The sequence below is a fragment of the Rhinoderma darwinii genome, chromosome 3 (genome assembly GCF_050947455.1).
Source record: "Rhinoderma darwinii isolate aRhiDar2 chromosome 3, aRhiDar2.hap1, whole genome shotgun sequence".
Classification (NCBI taxonomy): Eukaryota; Metazoa; Chordata; class Amphibia; order Anura; family Rhinodermatidae; genus Rhinoderma; species Rhinoderma darwinii.
The window spans coordinates 319,783,419-319,800,471 of NC_134689.1; the positions used below are offsets into that span (position 1 = coordinate 319,783,419).

At 42.6% G+C, this 17,053-nt stretch overlaps 1 protein-coding gene across 1 annotated transcript in view; it reads left to right on the forward strand.

Annotated features, from left to right (window-relative positions):
• Positions 1-17,053, forward strand: part of LRRC28 (leucine rich repeat containing 28) — a 60,694-nt gene that overhangs the window by 16,572 nt on the left and 27,069 nt on the right. The window contains exons 4-5 of the mRNA XM_075858236.1: positions 4,025-4,062; positions 8,953-9,090. Of these exons, the coding sequence (XP_075714351.1) occupies positions 4,025-4,062; positions 8,953-9,090 (176 nt within the window). The remainder of the gene's footprint in view (positions 1-4,024; positions 4,063-8,952; positions 9,091-17,053) is intronic.

A 17,053-nucleotide genomic window follows, 5' to 3' on the forward strand; every position in this document is an offset into this window, starting at 1 on the left:
ACGCCCACTTGGACTTTTACTTTTAAACACACCCACTTGGACTTTTGCAAGCCTCATTTGCATAACTACAAAAATGGTCATAACTTGGCCAAAAATGCTCGTTTTAAAAAAAATAAAAACGTTACTGTAATCTACATTGCAGCGCTTATCTGCTGCAATAGCAGATAGGGGTTGCAAAATCTGGTGACAGAGCCTCTTTAAGTGCTGACACTTTGTAACATACGTTTGTAAAACCTTTAAAATGGAGATATATACAAGATGTCCATTAGGGCCTGTTCACATCTGCGTTCGCTTTCCGTTCCGGGGTTCTGTCTGAGGTTTCCGTCGGGTGAACCCCGCAACGGAAAGTGAAAGTGAAACCACAGCTTCCGTTTCAGTCACCATTGATATCAATGATGACGGAAACATTGCTAATGGTTTCCGTTCGTCGCCATTCCGGAAGGTTTCCGGTTTTCCGACGGAATCAATAGCGCAGTCGACTCCGCTATTGATTCCGGGTGTTAACACGGAAACCTGCCGGAATGGTGACGAACGGAAACCATTAGCAATATTTCTGTCACCATTGATATCAATGGTGACGGAAACGGAATTTGTGGTTTCACTTTCACTTTCCGTTGCGGGGTTCACCCGACGGAAACCTTAGATAGAACCCCGGAACGGAAAGCGAACGCAGATGTGAACAGGCCCTAATGGACATCTTGTATATATCTCCATTTTAAAGGTTTTACAAACGTATGTTACAAAGTGTCAGCACTTATAGAGTGGCAAAATAATGATGCACCTTGTCAATGTCTGCATGGTCCAATAGATCAATGGATTCTGTATTTGTAAGGCTGTGTGAGGAGAATGACTGAGACATAAATAACCCACTCCCTATCTGGACTGTGCAGAACTAGTCATGTCATAGGTTATGAAAGGGAGCAGGGCCTCAACATAACAGCTCAAGTCCATGCTGCTGATCTGCAAATATGGCTGCCAGAGGATCTCCAATGTAATGGAAAATAACTGCTAATATGAATTTTCTATTATTATTTCTATTATTGTATTGATATTTTTATGTGTTTTACCTTTGAGTCCTTTCGAGCATAGAGCACAAACTTTCAAAAAAAAAAATTTTGTGTGCCAGTATTTAATATTATCTAGGTGAAAAGTTCACCTTTTGAAGGGCCATCTCTTATATGTTACACAGCCCAAAGTTGTACCTGAGTCACCTGTCATGTGCATAAAGGTTGATGAGTGAGTGTCTTCCATAAAAAATCCCTTTACTACCCATTTTAATTGTCAGTCATGTCTATAACCTTGACATATGTGTGACAACTGGTGCCTTTCAGAGATCAGCACTTTGATATTTATGTTAACACTAAAGGCCTTTTTGCACGGACCAATTATTGAGCCAAACGATGTGTAATCAGGGCAATGATCAGTCGATGAGCGAGCAAACGCTCATTCATCGGCTGATAGTATAGTTTATGCGGCACAAAATATTATTGTTGTCGGCAGCACGTCTTCCTGTGTAAACAGAAAGACGTGCTACCGCCATGACAGAAATGTATGGGGACGAGCGATCGTAGAAATGAGCGCTTGTCGCCATACATAGATTTTTGTGAAAGGAGCAAATGAGCGCCGATCAGCGAGCTGTCTTTACAAACATAAGAGTGTAAAGAACTCCTAGTCCTTCTGACTAGCTAATAAAAATCTTGCTGGAAATGAAATATGGACTATGTATAGATAAGGTAAAGCTGGAGCGCTAGCAACTTGGCTAGTAAAGCGTTAAAATCGCAATCTTTACTAGACAAGGAGGATTGAGGATTGTAGATTGTCCTTCAGACTGGTGTGACAAAGAGCAGTCAGCTATGTCCCATTTGAAGACAAATAAAGGGCAGGCAAGATCGAGTATCTGAATATGGCACTGTCGCCAGCAGGATGCCAGCCAGCTCCCAGACACTAGGTTTTCAATGTGCCCTTCATAAGGGTGGTATCTTGTTGGGCACAGTCTGTGCACGCACTCAGGCATAGGAGGGCAGGGTCTGAACACCCTCTCCGTCATTAAGTAGAGCAGTAAAGTTACCATGACATGCCTCCGGCATGAACGTGAAGATTGCTGTGAAATCTATTTCTATTTAACCACCCATTGCTGTGTCATTTTTTAGCTGTGTTCACTCAGTACTTCTGAATATTTATCGGCAAAATCCTTCTGATAGACACATCTGGTCACTCAATGTTAAAACCATAAGAAACTACCACATTGAAAAAAAAAACGTGGAATATTGCATTGTATACTATACAGTATCGCCATCTATATTCTACAAGTTCTATGCAGAATGATTTACATCTGTGAATACAGCATAAACAATTGCCAAACGTAACATGGTCCACTGTCGTGTAGATTCTAAATATTAATTGGCAGATTGCACAGGTACAAGGCCACACTGCCATAACTACAGCCAAAGTGCCTACATTTATAGTGCTGCCATAGTACCACCTTGGAGACAGCGCATCGGCAGAGTGCCACCTTGGAGACAGCGCTTCGGCAGAGTGCCACCTTGGAGACAGCGCTTCGGCAGAGTGCCACCTTGGAGACAGCGCTTCGGCAGAGTGCCACCTTGGAGACAGCGCTTCGGCAGAGTGCCACCTTGGAGACAGCGCTTCGGCAGAGTGCCACCTTGGAGACAGCGCTTCGGCAGAGTGCCACCTTGGAGACAGCGCTTCGGCAGACTGCCATTCAATAAACAGTGCCAGCATAGGGCTAGTTCTATAAATCGGGCTAAAACTCTGTGCTGTTTTATTTTTAGATATTTTTTGGGGGGTTGGAGCTCTGGATTTTGCAATAAAGTGCTCCAAACCACTGCTTCCCTTTTACACAGCCATAGAATTAAATTAGAAAAATGTGGCTTCCCACAGCGCCACAAGGGGAAGCTAACTGCATAAATATGTATACAGGTCACATTGTTGTCAATGAAAGCAATCTAAATACATAAGCAGTAAGCGCCTCCTAGTGGTGGCTATTAGCAGTCTTTGCAGTAGATCTCTACTCTACCAGGACTCCAGGAGATCTTCATTATTTCAGGGGGCTCAACAGGCAAATATGTCACCAATTAAGGGCAGCACGAACCTGAAAGAAATAAAAAAACACAACACGGCTTGCTAATGTACTTAATTTTAACATTCTGCTATCTATTGTTCTTATGTCAGTAAGCATGGCGCATGTAAAAAAAAAAAACATAGACCACAGTAACATCCAACGGTTCATTTTACATGCGGTTGTGTTTACTGGTGGCAAGAAGACAGGCATAGTATTGTAAAAAAAAAAAAAAAAATAACATATTGTTAAGTGTTTTTTGTTTTTCATGACCTGCAGGCTTTAGCACTTCGGTTACTACTGATCGGATCCCAGACAACACCGTTAAATCACCCTCTAAGAAAAGTCTGTAAATGCAGCTTCATTATAATACAGCCTTCTTCTATGAACATTCAACCATTACCACCTGTATGTTTTAGAGATAACTACCAGCATCACATATTGGAAAAGTACTTTGTTTATTCAGCTGACTCAATGATTCATGTATATTTCGGTCCCTATATATTTTCAGCTGTTGTAACTGACTGAATCCAATGACCACTGTATCTCACAGTAACAACTCTAGCTAAACCTTTCTGACAACGTCATGACTTAGCGCCTGACACAGACAGACTGACTGTTTCCGGGAGTGTGGCCATCCACGTAATGACATCACTAGTCCAGGCCACAAATACTGTGCATAGAAGCACAATCTAACTTGTCTCACTGCTAATATAGGATTTGGGTCAGAGGCAGGACTAAGTCTTCACCAACACCTTAAAGGCTGGTTGTATACATTTTCTGCTTTTAATTCTGCTTGCCTGCATCTCTGTAGTCCACAGGAACAGTATCTCTTCTTTGTCCTTGATGCTTCTAGTATATTAACATGTCTGGAAATGTATGTCCTAGCACAAGTCCTTCAGGGTAACAGCTGTTCTGGTTTTTGTTTTTTTCTTGTTTCTGAAGGTATCTTCACTCAAATAACATTGTATTTGTCCCGGAAGGTAAGTGTCTCTCATGTGACAATTTGGTCAACTGGCCTAAAGCTTAAACAGAAAAAATGGGACATAAAGATCATCAAAACCACAAAAAAGGCCATACTCACTAGGTAGGTGGGTGGGTGAAAACCCGTTCCCATCAGGACGCAGACGGGTCAAAGAATGCTGCAGAAGGAGTGTGCATTAAGTAGTGATAGCCCCTCCCACTAGTCTTGAGGGGAGTGGCGGACTAAGTGCTCAAAGGTGTGCGATAAATGAGTGTCAGTGTAGTGCTAGGGTGTGAATGGATGGTAAAAAATAAATATGTATGTATGAAAGTGTGTAATAATGTAAAAAAATAAATAAATAAATGTGATAAATAGGGGTCAGTGCTGTGAATAGTACATGGGGTGTCAGTACTATGTGTAATACGTGGAGGGATAATGTGCTGGTCGTCAGGCATGGCGTATCTTGCCGAATAACAGCCTATTTGTAACGCCGCTAGTGTTAGCTAAAGCGGGCTGCTCTGCATTCCAAACCAAACGCCAGCACATCATGCCCTCCCAGCATATAAGACCCGGCTGCGTCCTGAAAAAAAGTGTAGTATACGTAGTAAGAAATATCCATGAAACATGGGGTATTAGTTGTTATTTTGGCCAAAATACGCAAAGCTCGCAACCCAACGTCAAGGGTCCCCAGTGCCTTGCGAGTCCCTAACCAGAACTTTTCGTTCCTAATTTAAAAACACAAACAGAAAAAATGGGACATAAAGATCATCAAAACCACAAAAAAGGCCATACTCACTAGGTAGGTGGGTGGGTGAAAACCCGTTCCCATCAGGACGCAGACGGGTCAAAGAATGCTGCAGAAGGAGTGTGCATTAAGTAGTGATAGCCCCTCCCACTAGTCTTGAGGGGAGTGGCGGACTAAGTGCTCAAAGGTGTGCGATAAATGAGTGTCAGTGTAGTGCTAGGGTGTGAATGGATGGTAAAAAATAAATATGTATGTATGAAAGTGTGTAATAATGTAAAAAAATAAATAAATAAATGTGATAAATAGGGGTCAGTGCTGTGAATAGTACATGGGGTGTCAGAGCAGCCCGCTTTAGCTAACACTAGCGGCGTTACAAATAGGCTGTTATTCGGCAAGATACGCCATGCCTGACGACCAGCACATTATCCCTCCACGTATTACACATAGTACTGACACCCCATGTACTATTCACAGCACTGACCCCTATTTATCACATTTATTTATTTATTTTTTTACATTATTACACACTTTCATACATACATATTTATTTTTTACCATCCATTCACACCCTAGCACTACACTGACACTCATTTATCGCACACCTTTGAGCACTTAGTCCGCCACTCCCCTCAAGACTAGTGGGAGGGGCTATCACTACTTAATGCACACTCCTTCTGCAGCATTCTTTGACCCGTCTGCGTCCTGATGGGAACGGGTTTTCACCCACCCACCTACCTAGTGAGTATGGCCTTTTTTGTGGCCTAAAGCTTAGAAAACGTACTTATACTTACATAAAAAAATGTTTTACCTATAAATGTATCGTCCTCTTCTTTGCAGTTGTTACAAATTCTATGCAGCCATTTAATCTCTCATATGAACAGATAAAGTGTAATATGCCCCAACACCAAATTCCAAGTAAAGCTTGGTGCACGCCTCTTAGGGAACCGAATTATGGATTCCAAATGATAACATCAAAATAAAAGTTGACTTAGGCTACATTCACACGACAGTGAAAACGTCATTCACTACTGTCTCCCTCTGCCCCCCCTCCCTGTAGATAGCGGCACCCCCCACCCCTCCAGATAGCGCCGCTGTGGCTTCTTGAAGGAGCGGAATCCCCAGCCGACGCTCTGGCCAGGGGATTCCGCTACTGGAGAAGCGCCTGGCGTTACCGTCCATATATGGACAGTGATGTCAGTGGGTACCTCTGGAATCCCCAGCCGACGCTCTGGCCAGGGGATTCCGCTACTGGAGAAGCCCCTGGCGTTACCTTCCATATATGGACAGTGATGTCAGTGGCTACCTCTGGAATCCCCTGACAGCGGAATCCCCGGCAGGCGCTCTGGTCAGGGGATTCCGCTACTGGAGAAGCCCCTGGCGTCATTGTCCATATATGGACAGAGACATCAGGGGCTCCCTCTAGGAGTGAAATCCCCGGCCAGAGGGATTCCGCTCCTACAGGGAGCTACAGTGCCGCTATCTACAAAGGGGGGTTGGTGCAATCTACATGGGCACTGTGGCACTATATGGGTGTGTGACTATCTACACGGGACACTGTTGTGCTATCTACATGGGCACTGTGAGGGCACTGGCACTTTATATGTGGGCACTATGTCACTTTATATGTGGGCACTGTGGCACTCTCTGCAGTGGGCACTGTGGCACTATGCGGGCACTATCTACAGTGGTCACTGTGGCACGATCTTACAGGGTCATTACAGCACTATCTACATGGGCACTGTGGTATTTTCAGGGGGTTTGGACAATAAAACCAACAAATTAAATCCATCAGTTTTTTTAACGGCCATGAAAAACGTGTGGCAAACGGATGACAAACAACCATTAAAAACGGACAGACGGACTAGAAATGGATGAAAATTTGGAGACCCACTAATGCAAAATGGCCATGAAAAACTGACAGTTGATCAATTTTTAATGGCCATATTTTTCACTGTTGTGTGAATATAGCCTTACTATAAAGTGCTGTCTTAACTTGATGTCATCTCTGATATGGGTTGTCCGTTGTCCCCTAGCTTTTATTCCAGCTTTCCCCAGACGCTGAATTGCAAATGTGAGATTGGGCGATGGGTCTGGGGCTAAACAGTGCTGTGTTCGGTTTAGGGCTGGGCGATTAATCAAATTAATTAGATTAAATCACCCTCAAGGACTCTCACGTTTCTGTTTTTTAACAGAATCGTAGAATCGATTCTTTAGTGGCACTGCAGGGGGAAGCTCCGCCCCACCGCCTCGTCACTGCCTGGTCCGCCCCGTTCTGTCTACTTTCCCATGGAACTGCTGTTCTGTACTGAACAAAATGATACAGTACGGAACAGCAGTTCCGTGGAGAAGCAGGGACTCCTAGTACATAGCCACACCGCCCAGTAGATGCCGCCCCACTGTAGATGGCACTCCCTTGCAGCTTGCACCACCCGCCTTGTACCTTGTAGATCACACCAAACCCCCCCCCCTTATAGATTGTGCCACGGTAGATAGCACCCCCCTTACAGATCGCACCCCCCCCCCCTGGTATCTTGTAGATCGCACCACAACACCCCCCCCCCCCTTGTAGATCACGCCGCTGTAGCTCCCACTAGGAGCTGAATCCCCGGCCACATCGTCGGCAACCTCTGGCTGGGAATTTAGCTACACCAGCGCAATCTACAAGGTAGGGTGCTGCAATCTGCAAGGGAGGTGGTGTTGCAATCTACATGGTGGGGTACTATCTACATAGCGGTGCGGGTGCGATCTGCAAGGAGGTGTGGCACTGTCTACATGGGCACTGTGGCACTATATTCGGTGGTGGCACTATGTGGTCGCGGTCACTACATGTGGGCACTGTGGCTCTATATGTGGGTACTGTGTCACTATATGTGGGCACTGTGGCATTATCTACCCTGACAAATGAAATCCATCCTTTTTTCATTATTATGATTTATTTTTTAATGGCCATGAAAGACGGACTGGAAATGGATGAGAATTTGGAGACACTGATGCAAAATGGACATGAAAAACTGACCATTGATCAGTTATTAATGGCCATTTTATTTTTGCACAGTTGTGGGATTGTAGCCTGAATGACTGATGCCAGGAGTCTCGTTCACATGTACCGTGATCGGACCGCGAAATCCGGCTGACACACGGAGCGTTTTTCACGGTCCAATCATGGTCACGTGAATCTGGCAATGTCGGAGACCGGCTAGGTGGTGACGGACAGAGGGGGATGTTAGTGCACGCAGTGCCTCCTTGATTATAGATTCTGTTAACTTGTTTGCTGCCAGGGAACACAGAAGTTATAATCAATTAGATAGACATTTTTTCAATTGTATTTATGATAAAATAAAGTATTTGCAGAGGTTAAAAGTTGTGAAGTTACGTACAATAATTATAGCAATATGTTAGTTATTTATCTAAAGAAAATGTATTCAATTATCTCTTGGTATTACTGTTATATAAACAGAAAAAAATAAGTAAATCGAGATGAAAATCGCCCATAGTGTTGAAAAAAATCTAGATTTAATTTTTGGGCAAAATTCGCCAGCCCTAGTTCGGTTGTTTCCGTCAGCCCCATAGTCTTTGAATGGAGCATCACCGCGCATGCCTGGCCTCCGCTCCATTCAAACGCCTCCTAGCTGTCGTCTTGTGGTTTGAGGGACAGGTGTTTGATATCGGTGGGGGTCCCAGCAGCTGGACCTTCACCAATCTAGTATTTATCACCTATCCAGGGAATAGTTGAAAAATTCTATAATCTGGAATACCCCTTTAACTTTCCTTTCATTCAGACACATCCATATTATCTTATCTCCAGTATGGATGTGTATGTTCATGTACATACTGTCCATACAACACAGTCCCCAAGATGACCCACATTTACTGGACTATAAGTTAGAAGGTTTTGACAGATTTGTCATTAAAAGTATTTCTAATATACACCTCATCCCCATTCTGCCGCTTCACCAATCATGGGGGAGCTGTGTAAGAACACATCCTGGGCACCCACGTCCATAAAGTATTATCCTGAGTATAGAATACCCCCCGTGGGAAAGCTGCACACTTCCCCTATTTCTGGTCCCTGTGTACCATTTTGTTATGTTAAATGACCAATGTAAAGAAACATAACTGGTATCCCTTATAGTGCATGTTGTGACTGATCTGTGTTCTCTGCAGCCATTGGTTCCCTGGGGAAGCTACAGTCCCTGGACCTCAGTGATAATGCACTTGAAATCCTGTGCCCTGACATTGGAAGACTTAAATCACTGCGCCATTTACGGCTAACAAACAACCGCCTGAAATACCTTCCTGCAGGTAACGTGAACTGATACTGGTATAGCAGATTATACTTCTCAGAACCATGTGTCTTTCTTGTAATGCGTTCAAGTGACAGTGAAAGGAAATGCTGTGTGATTAATACTGCAACTGTCCAGGTACAGTCTGATTTCCTGGAAGTTCTTTTAACCCTGATATGTTGTGCACTGAGACAGGAGGGAAATAAAGAGCGATAACGTAATGTCGGTACTAAAATTTACATACCATTTTATTTTTGCACCTTTTGTTTTTAACCACATAAAAGGTACATTTTGTATTAAATGACTGAACAATTGCAGCATTTAGTAAAATCAATCTATTCATCAGGAATTAAAACATTACATTTGGAACCATTTTATACCCATTTATATTATATTTCTGTTACCTGGATCTATGGCTGCCCTCCCATGAGCAGAACAAAGGTGCCATTTGCTAGTATACGTCACTTTGCTGCAGCTGACCTCTGCCATTACCCAATATGCTTTCACTCATAAATGGAGCAATTTGGGTTATAGGCTTTTATTAAGGAATTCTTTTTCATATGGTTTGAAGTAGGGCTGGGCGATTAATTGGATTTATTCACCCTCAAGGGCTCTCACGATTCTGTTTTTTTAATAGAATCGTTGAATCGATTCTGTAGTGGCGCCGTCGCACTGTACTGCAGGGGGAAGCTCCGCCCCGTCGCCAAGTCACTTCCTGGTCTGCCCCGTCCTGTCTGTGCTTCCCCATGGAAAAGCAGTTCCGTGGGGAAGCAGAGACTCCTCATATATAGCCACACCCCCTTGCATATTCCCCGCCCCCTTGTTGATTGCGCCGCTGTAGCTCCCACTAGGAGCTGAATCCCTGGCCATAGCGTCTGCATCCTCTGACCGGGGATTCTTCTCCTGGTGGCAGCTACAGCGGTGAGATCTACAAGGAAGGGGGGGTGCAGTCTAGAAGGAAGGGGGGGTGCAGTCTAGAAGGAAGGAGGGCTGCGATCTACAAGGAAAGGGGGCTGCGATCTACAAGGAAGGGGCGCTGCTATCTAGACGGAAGGGGGATGCGATCTAGAAGGAGAGGGGTGTGATCCAGAAGGAAGGGGGGTGCGATCTACAAGGGAGGAGGGGCTGCGATTACTAGGGGTAGTGGGGTGCTATCTGCCAGGGGTGTGGCACTATCTACATGGGCACTGTGGCACTATATTGGAGGGAGGTGGCACTATGTGGGCACTGTCATTACATGTGGGCACTGTGGCACTATTTGAGCAGTGTGGCACTATGTGGGCACTGTCATTACATGTGGGCTCTAGCACTGTCATTACATGTGGGCACTGTCGCACTGATGTGTGCAATGTCATTACATGTGGGTGCTGTGGCACTGCATGTGGACACTGACACTATGTCACACTATGTGGGCACTATATACAGGGACATTGCGGCACTATCTACATGGGCACTGTGGTTTTTTTCAGAGGATTGGGACAAAAAATGGATGGATGAAAATTTTGAGACACTGATGCAAAATGGACATGAAAAACTGACAAATGATTTGTTTTTAATGGCCATCATTTTTTACTGTCATGTGCCTAAATGACTATGATACCAGGAGTCTCTTTCACACGTATCGTGGTCGGGCTGTTGGCTGAGACACGGACGGTTTTTCACGGTCCAATCACGGTCGTGTGAATCGGGCCTTAACCCCTTCCCGCACCTGGACGTAACTGTACGTCCAGGTGAGCAGTAACTTTGCGCACCTTGGCGTACAGTTACGTCCGCGCTTTAACAGTTAACCGCCGCGCGGCGCTACACCGCAGCGGCGGTTAACTGTGCAGGGTGTCAGCCCTGCTCTCCCCGTTGCCGATCAGCGGCCTGTCGCCGCTGAAATCGGCAATTAACCCCTTCGATGCGGTGGTCGATTGCGATCACCACATCGAAGAGGTTTACAGCGGATCGGCAGCCCCCCACATGTATTTGCGGGGGCTGGCGATCCTTATCATGGCAACCAGAGGCCAGACAATGACCTCCGGGTTGCCATGTACGGAAGCCTCGGAGGATCAGCCCCCGGCCGGTCCTCCGATGCTTCCTGTCAGTGTGACTGTCACGTCACAATGACAGTTAGAACACATTACACTACGTGTGTAGTGTAATGTGTTCCAGCAGCGATCAGAGCTGCCAGTCTAAGTGTCCCCTAGTGGGACAAGTAAAAAAAGTAAAAAAAAGATAATAAAAATGTTTTTAAAAAGTGTAAAAATAAAAGTTAGAAGTGACATAAACAAAGAATGCTTTTTTTCCTATAATAAGTCTTTTATTATAGGAAAAAAATTAACACGTTAAAAAAAGTACACATATTTGGTATCGCCGCGTTCGTAACGACCCCAACTATAAAACTGTAATATTATTTTTCCCGCACGGTGAACACCGCAAAAAAAATAAACAAAAAACAGTGCCCGAATCACAATTTTTTGGTTACCAACCCTCCCAAAATATACAATAAAAAGTGATCAAAAAGTCGCATGTACGCCAAAATGGTACCAATACAAACTACATCCCGTCCCGCAAAAAACAAGCCCTTACATCGCTTTTTTGACTGAAAAATAAAAACGTTATGGCTCTCAGAATAGGGTGACACAAAAATGTATTTATTTTATAAATAAGTGATTTTATTGCACAAACGCTGCAAAACATAACAAAATTATATACATCTGGTATCGCTGTAATCGTATCGACCCGCAGAATAAAGTATAATGGTCATTTATAGCCCAGGGTGAAGGCCATAAAAAAAAGAATAAAAAACATTGTCAGAATTGATGGTTTTTGGTCACCTGGCTTGCCAAAAAATGGAATAAAACGTGATCAAAAAAATTTCTGGTACCCCAAAATGGTACCAATGAAAACTACAGATTGTCCCGCAAAGAATAAACCCTCACACAGCTCCGGTGGAGAAAAAATAAAACCGTTCTGGCTCTCAGAATATGGCGATGCAAAATGTGCGGAGTGTTCCAAAAGCAGATAAGATTGGGCACCATTTACCAGTGCGACACCGGTCACATATCTGCGGATTATTATTTATTTACTGCATTATTATACCCTCTTATTATACCCTGATGTACCCCGCACAGATAACATATACCCTGATGTACTCCGCACAGATAACATGTACCCTGATGTACCCCGCACAGATAACATGTACCCTGATGTACCCCGCACAGATTACATATGCCCCCACATTACAAACTGAAACACCAGTAAAACCCCAAACAGAACAACTACCAAGCTACATCTGCGCCCCAAAAGCCAAATGCCGCTCCCTCCCTTCTGAGCCCTGCAGCGTGCCCAAACACCAGTTTACGTCCACAGATATGGCATCGCCATACCCGGGAGAACCCGGTTAATATTTTATGAGGTATTTGTCTTCAGTGGCACAAACTGGGCATAACATATAGTGCACTAAAGTGGCATATGAGTGGAAAATTTTAATTTTCACTCCGCACCATGCGCTGCGCATTAACCCCTTCGCGCACCACAACATAGCATGTCTTAGTGTGGGGGGTGATGTATGGAGCGTCTCACGTGAAAAATAAAGAATTTAAAACGGCAAAATCGCTGTTTTTTTGGTGACCTTCGCTCTAGCTAAAAATGTAATAAAAAGTGCTCAAACAGTTGTATGTACCAAAAAATGGTACCAATAAAAACGACCGCTCGTCCCTCAATAAATAAGCCCTCATACCGCTCTATTGACTGAAAAATAAAAAAGTTGTGGCTCTTCGAACGCGGGGAGGAAAAAACTAAAAAGGAAAAGAAAAAAATGGATCAGTCCAGAAAGGGTTAATTACTTTCTAATGAAAAACCATTTATGACCACACGTGGGGTATTGCCGTTCTCGGGAGAAATTGCTTTACAAATGTTGGGCAGCTTTTACCCCCTTTATCCTTTGTAAAATTGAAAAAAATGCAACATTTTAGTGGAAGAAATGTTGATATTCATTTTCATGGCCCAATTCTAATAAATCCTGCAAAAGACTTGTGGGGTCTAAATGCCCACTATACCCCTAGATAGATTCTTTAAGTGGTGTAATTTCCACTTTTGGTGGGTTTCCCCTGTTTTGGCCTCTCAGGGGCTTTGCAAATGCGACATGGCACCCAAAAACCATTTCAGCTAAATTTGAGCTCCCAAAGCCAAATAGCGCTCCTTGCCTTCTAAGCCCCGCTGTGGGTCCAAACAGCACTTTATTACCACATATGGCGTATTTACGTAATCGGGAGAAATGGTTTTAGAAATGTTTGGGTGCTTTTTCGCCTTTATTCCTTGTAAAAATTAAAAATGGCTACCTTTTTTCAGAAAAAAAGTCGATTTTTACCTTTACAGAATAATTCCAATGAATTCAGCAAAACAACCGTGTGGTCAAAATGCTAACTTTACCCCTAGAAAAATTCCTTGATGAGTGTAGTTTCCAAAATGGGGTCACTTTCCGGGGGATTCCACTATTTTGTTCCCTCCAGTGCAATTCAAACGCGACATGGCACTGAAAACTATACCAGCAAAATCAGAATTTCAAAATCCAAATGGTGCTCCTTTCCTTCTGAGTCCTGCTGTGGGTCCAAACAGCAGTTTATTACCACATATGGGGTATTGCTATAATCAGGAGAAATTGCTTTACATATGTTGGGGTGTTTTTTCTCTTTTATTCCTTGAAAAAATTACAAATTTCTACGTTTTTTCAGAAAAAAAGTAGATTTTCACCTTCACAAACTAATTCAAATAAATTTAGCAAAAAAAACTGTGGGTTCAAAATGCTAATTATACCCCTAGATAAATTCCCTGAGGGGTGTAGTTTCCAAAATGAGGTCACTTTTGGGGGTCTTTATTGTTTTGGCCCCACAAGACCTCTTCAAACCTGACATGGTACCTAAAATATATGCTAAAAAAAAGGAGGCCCCAAAATCCACTAGGTGCTCCTTTGCTTCTGAGGCCGGTGTTTCAGTCTATGACCGCACTAGAGCCACATGTGGGATATTTCTAAAAACTGCAGAATCTGGGCAATAAATAATAAGTTAAATTTCTCGGGTAAAACCTCCTGTGGTATAGAAAAAAATGTATTACAAATGAATTTTGTAAAAAAAAAATGAAATTTGTAACTTTCACCTCTACTTTGCTTTAATTCCTGTGAAACGCCTAAAGGGTTAATACACTTTCTGAATGCTGTTTTGAATACTTTGAGGGGTCCAGTTTTCAAAATGGGGTGATTTATGGGGACTTTCTAATATATAAGGTCCTCAAAGCCACTTCAGAACTGAACTGGTCCTTGTAAAAATCACCTTTTGAAATTTTCTTGAAAATATGAGAAATCGCTGCTAAAGTTCTAAGTCTTGTAACGTCCTAGAAAAATAAAAGAATGTTCAAAAAACGATGCAAACATAAAGTAGACATATGGGTGATGTTAACTAGTGACTATTTTGTGTGGTATTACTATCTGTTTCACAAGCAGATACATTTAAATTGAGAAAAATGCTAATTTTTGCAAATTTTCTCCAAATCTTGGTGTTTTTTACAAATAAATATTGAATTTATCAACCAAATTTTTTCACTAACATAAAGTACAATATGTCACGAGAAAACAATCTCAGAATCGCTTGGATAGGTAAAAGCATTCCGGAGTTATTACCACATAAAGTGACACATGTCAGATTTGAAAAATCGGCTTCGTCCTGAAGGCCAAAACAGGCTCAGTCCTGAAGGGGTTAATGTCATTTATTTAACCATCCATGGTTGGTCCGGTACTGACAGGGTCCTGCTTACACTTCAGACACTAGAATGTAATCTCTCCAAAGTGGCCGGTCGGCGCTATCTGCCTAACCCTCCTGCAATTTACACTGCTCTCACTGCAATGTCGGAGACCGGCTTAGGTAGTGACGGGTAGAGAGGGATGTTCGTGCACGCACCGCATCATTGATTATAGATTCTGTTAACCTGTTCCCAGAATTTATAATCAAATATGTAGACCTTTTTCCAATTGTATTTCTGATAAAGTATTCGCAGAGGTTAAAAGTTGGGAAGTTACTTACAATTATTATGGCAATATATGTTCAAATGTTATTTATATAAAGAAAATGTATTAAATTATCTCTGTATTACTGATAAATAAACAGAAAAAAATAAGAAAATCGAGATGCAAATCGAAAATCGCCCAAAGTGTTAAAAAAAATAATTTGATTTTATTTTTTGGCAAAATCGCCCAGCTTTAGTAGCTCCAAGATGGAGGTTTTTTTGAATGCATACATTTTAGGTAGCTATTTGTGGAATCAGAAAAACAAATGGAGCTGTAGCCATACAAAAGGATTTTTTTAAAATCCCTTCCCCGCTGTAAAAAAAAGTTGTGAGGTGGTGCAAGGTGCCAAACTGTTGAACAATGCTAACTGTTTTGAATACACCCCCCCCTCGACCTATTCCATGGTGCATCAGAGCGAGATATTAGGGTAAGTTCACACTTGCGTTGTATAATCAGTTACTCTTATCCGTTTTTAGATTAGTGGATGTTATAAAAATAACGGATGCAAAACAGATGGTAAATTGTTAGTTTTTTTAAAGGTTTCGTTTAAAGCATCTGTCAAAAACGAACAAGAAGCATCAGTTCACAATAAGTTTTTATTAATTTATAACGGATCCGTTTTTTTGGCACCCTTTTTTGTTTAGTTGATAGTCTGTTTCTAGGCTCTTATCTTAAATAATTTTTTCCTTGGGGGCCTATAAATGAGTAGTGTACATGAGTATGAGTACGTTCAGCAATTCACACCCTTATGACAAAGCTAAAAAAATAAATTTTCTCACCAAACTTTATCTAGATACAACTGCAAAATGGCAATAGAATGTCTACTGGGGGTCACTTCCAGTTTCTTCCTATCACTAGAGGTCTTTTCCTGTTAATAGAGTTTTAATTTATTTGCAAAATGGTGTCTGCAAATGGGCAGAGCAAAAAAAAAAAAAAAGTCTTTTAACTGATGAAAAAAAAATTATTACAATCCCTTTGTATCAGTTTTACGTTGACACCAATGTTAAAAACAACTGATCAGTTAGACATCCGTTTTTTGAACGGAGAAAAAAGTCTTGCACTCTGCACTTTTATATCCTTCAAAAAAATGGATGACTAAGCCTCTGTTCACATCTGCGTTGGGGTCCCGTTCTGACGTTCCGTCGCAGCTTTCCGTCAGAACGGGACCCTGAACAGACACAAACTGACACGAACGGAAGCCAGAGGTTTCCTTTTCGATCACCATTGATTTCAATGGTGACGGATCCGGTGCCCGTGGTTTCAGTTTGTCTCTGTTGTGCATAGGACACGTCGTTTTGCCGGAAGCAATAACGTAGTTGACTAAGGTACTCATCCGGTCAAAACAACGGAACCCTTTCACAACGGAGACAAACTGAAACCATTGACACAGGATCCGTCACCATTGAAATCAATGCTGATGGAAACCGAAACCTACGGTTTCAGTTTGTGTCAGTCAGGGCTCCGTTCCGACGGAAAGCTCAGACTGAACGGAGCCATGACGCAGATGAGAACGAAGCCTAACATAACTGATAAAAACGGATCCGTTAAAAATTCCATTGAAATCAATGGGATTTTTAATTGCATCCCTTTGCTTCAGTTACTTTTAATATAAAAACGGATCAGAGTCACAGATTATTCAACGCAAGTGTGAATTTAGCCTTAGCGGCCATACACATAAGATATCTGTTTGCCAAACATGTGTTTATTTAGAGGGGGAAAGGAATACAAACTCCTGCCGCACACTTCTGACACAAGCTTATCTCGGGGATAACAAAATGATTGGGCATGTTGTTTCGCCAGATGTCTCCCGTCTGAGCAATCTGATGTTTACAGGCATCCACACAGGTCATGATGCCACAAGTTTTCCAAAATAGCAGTGTTTTTGCCACTTTTTTTTGTAAATATTGCAGAAAAAACTGCAACAAAATAACAGGTGTGA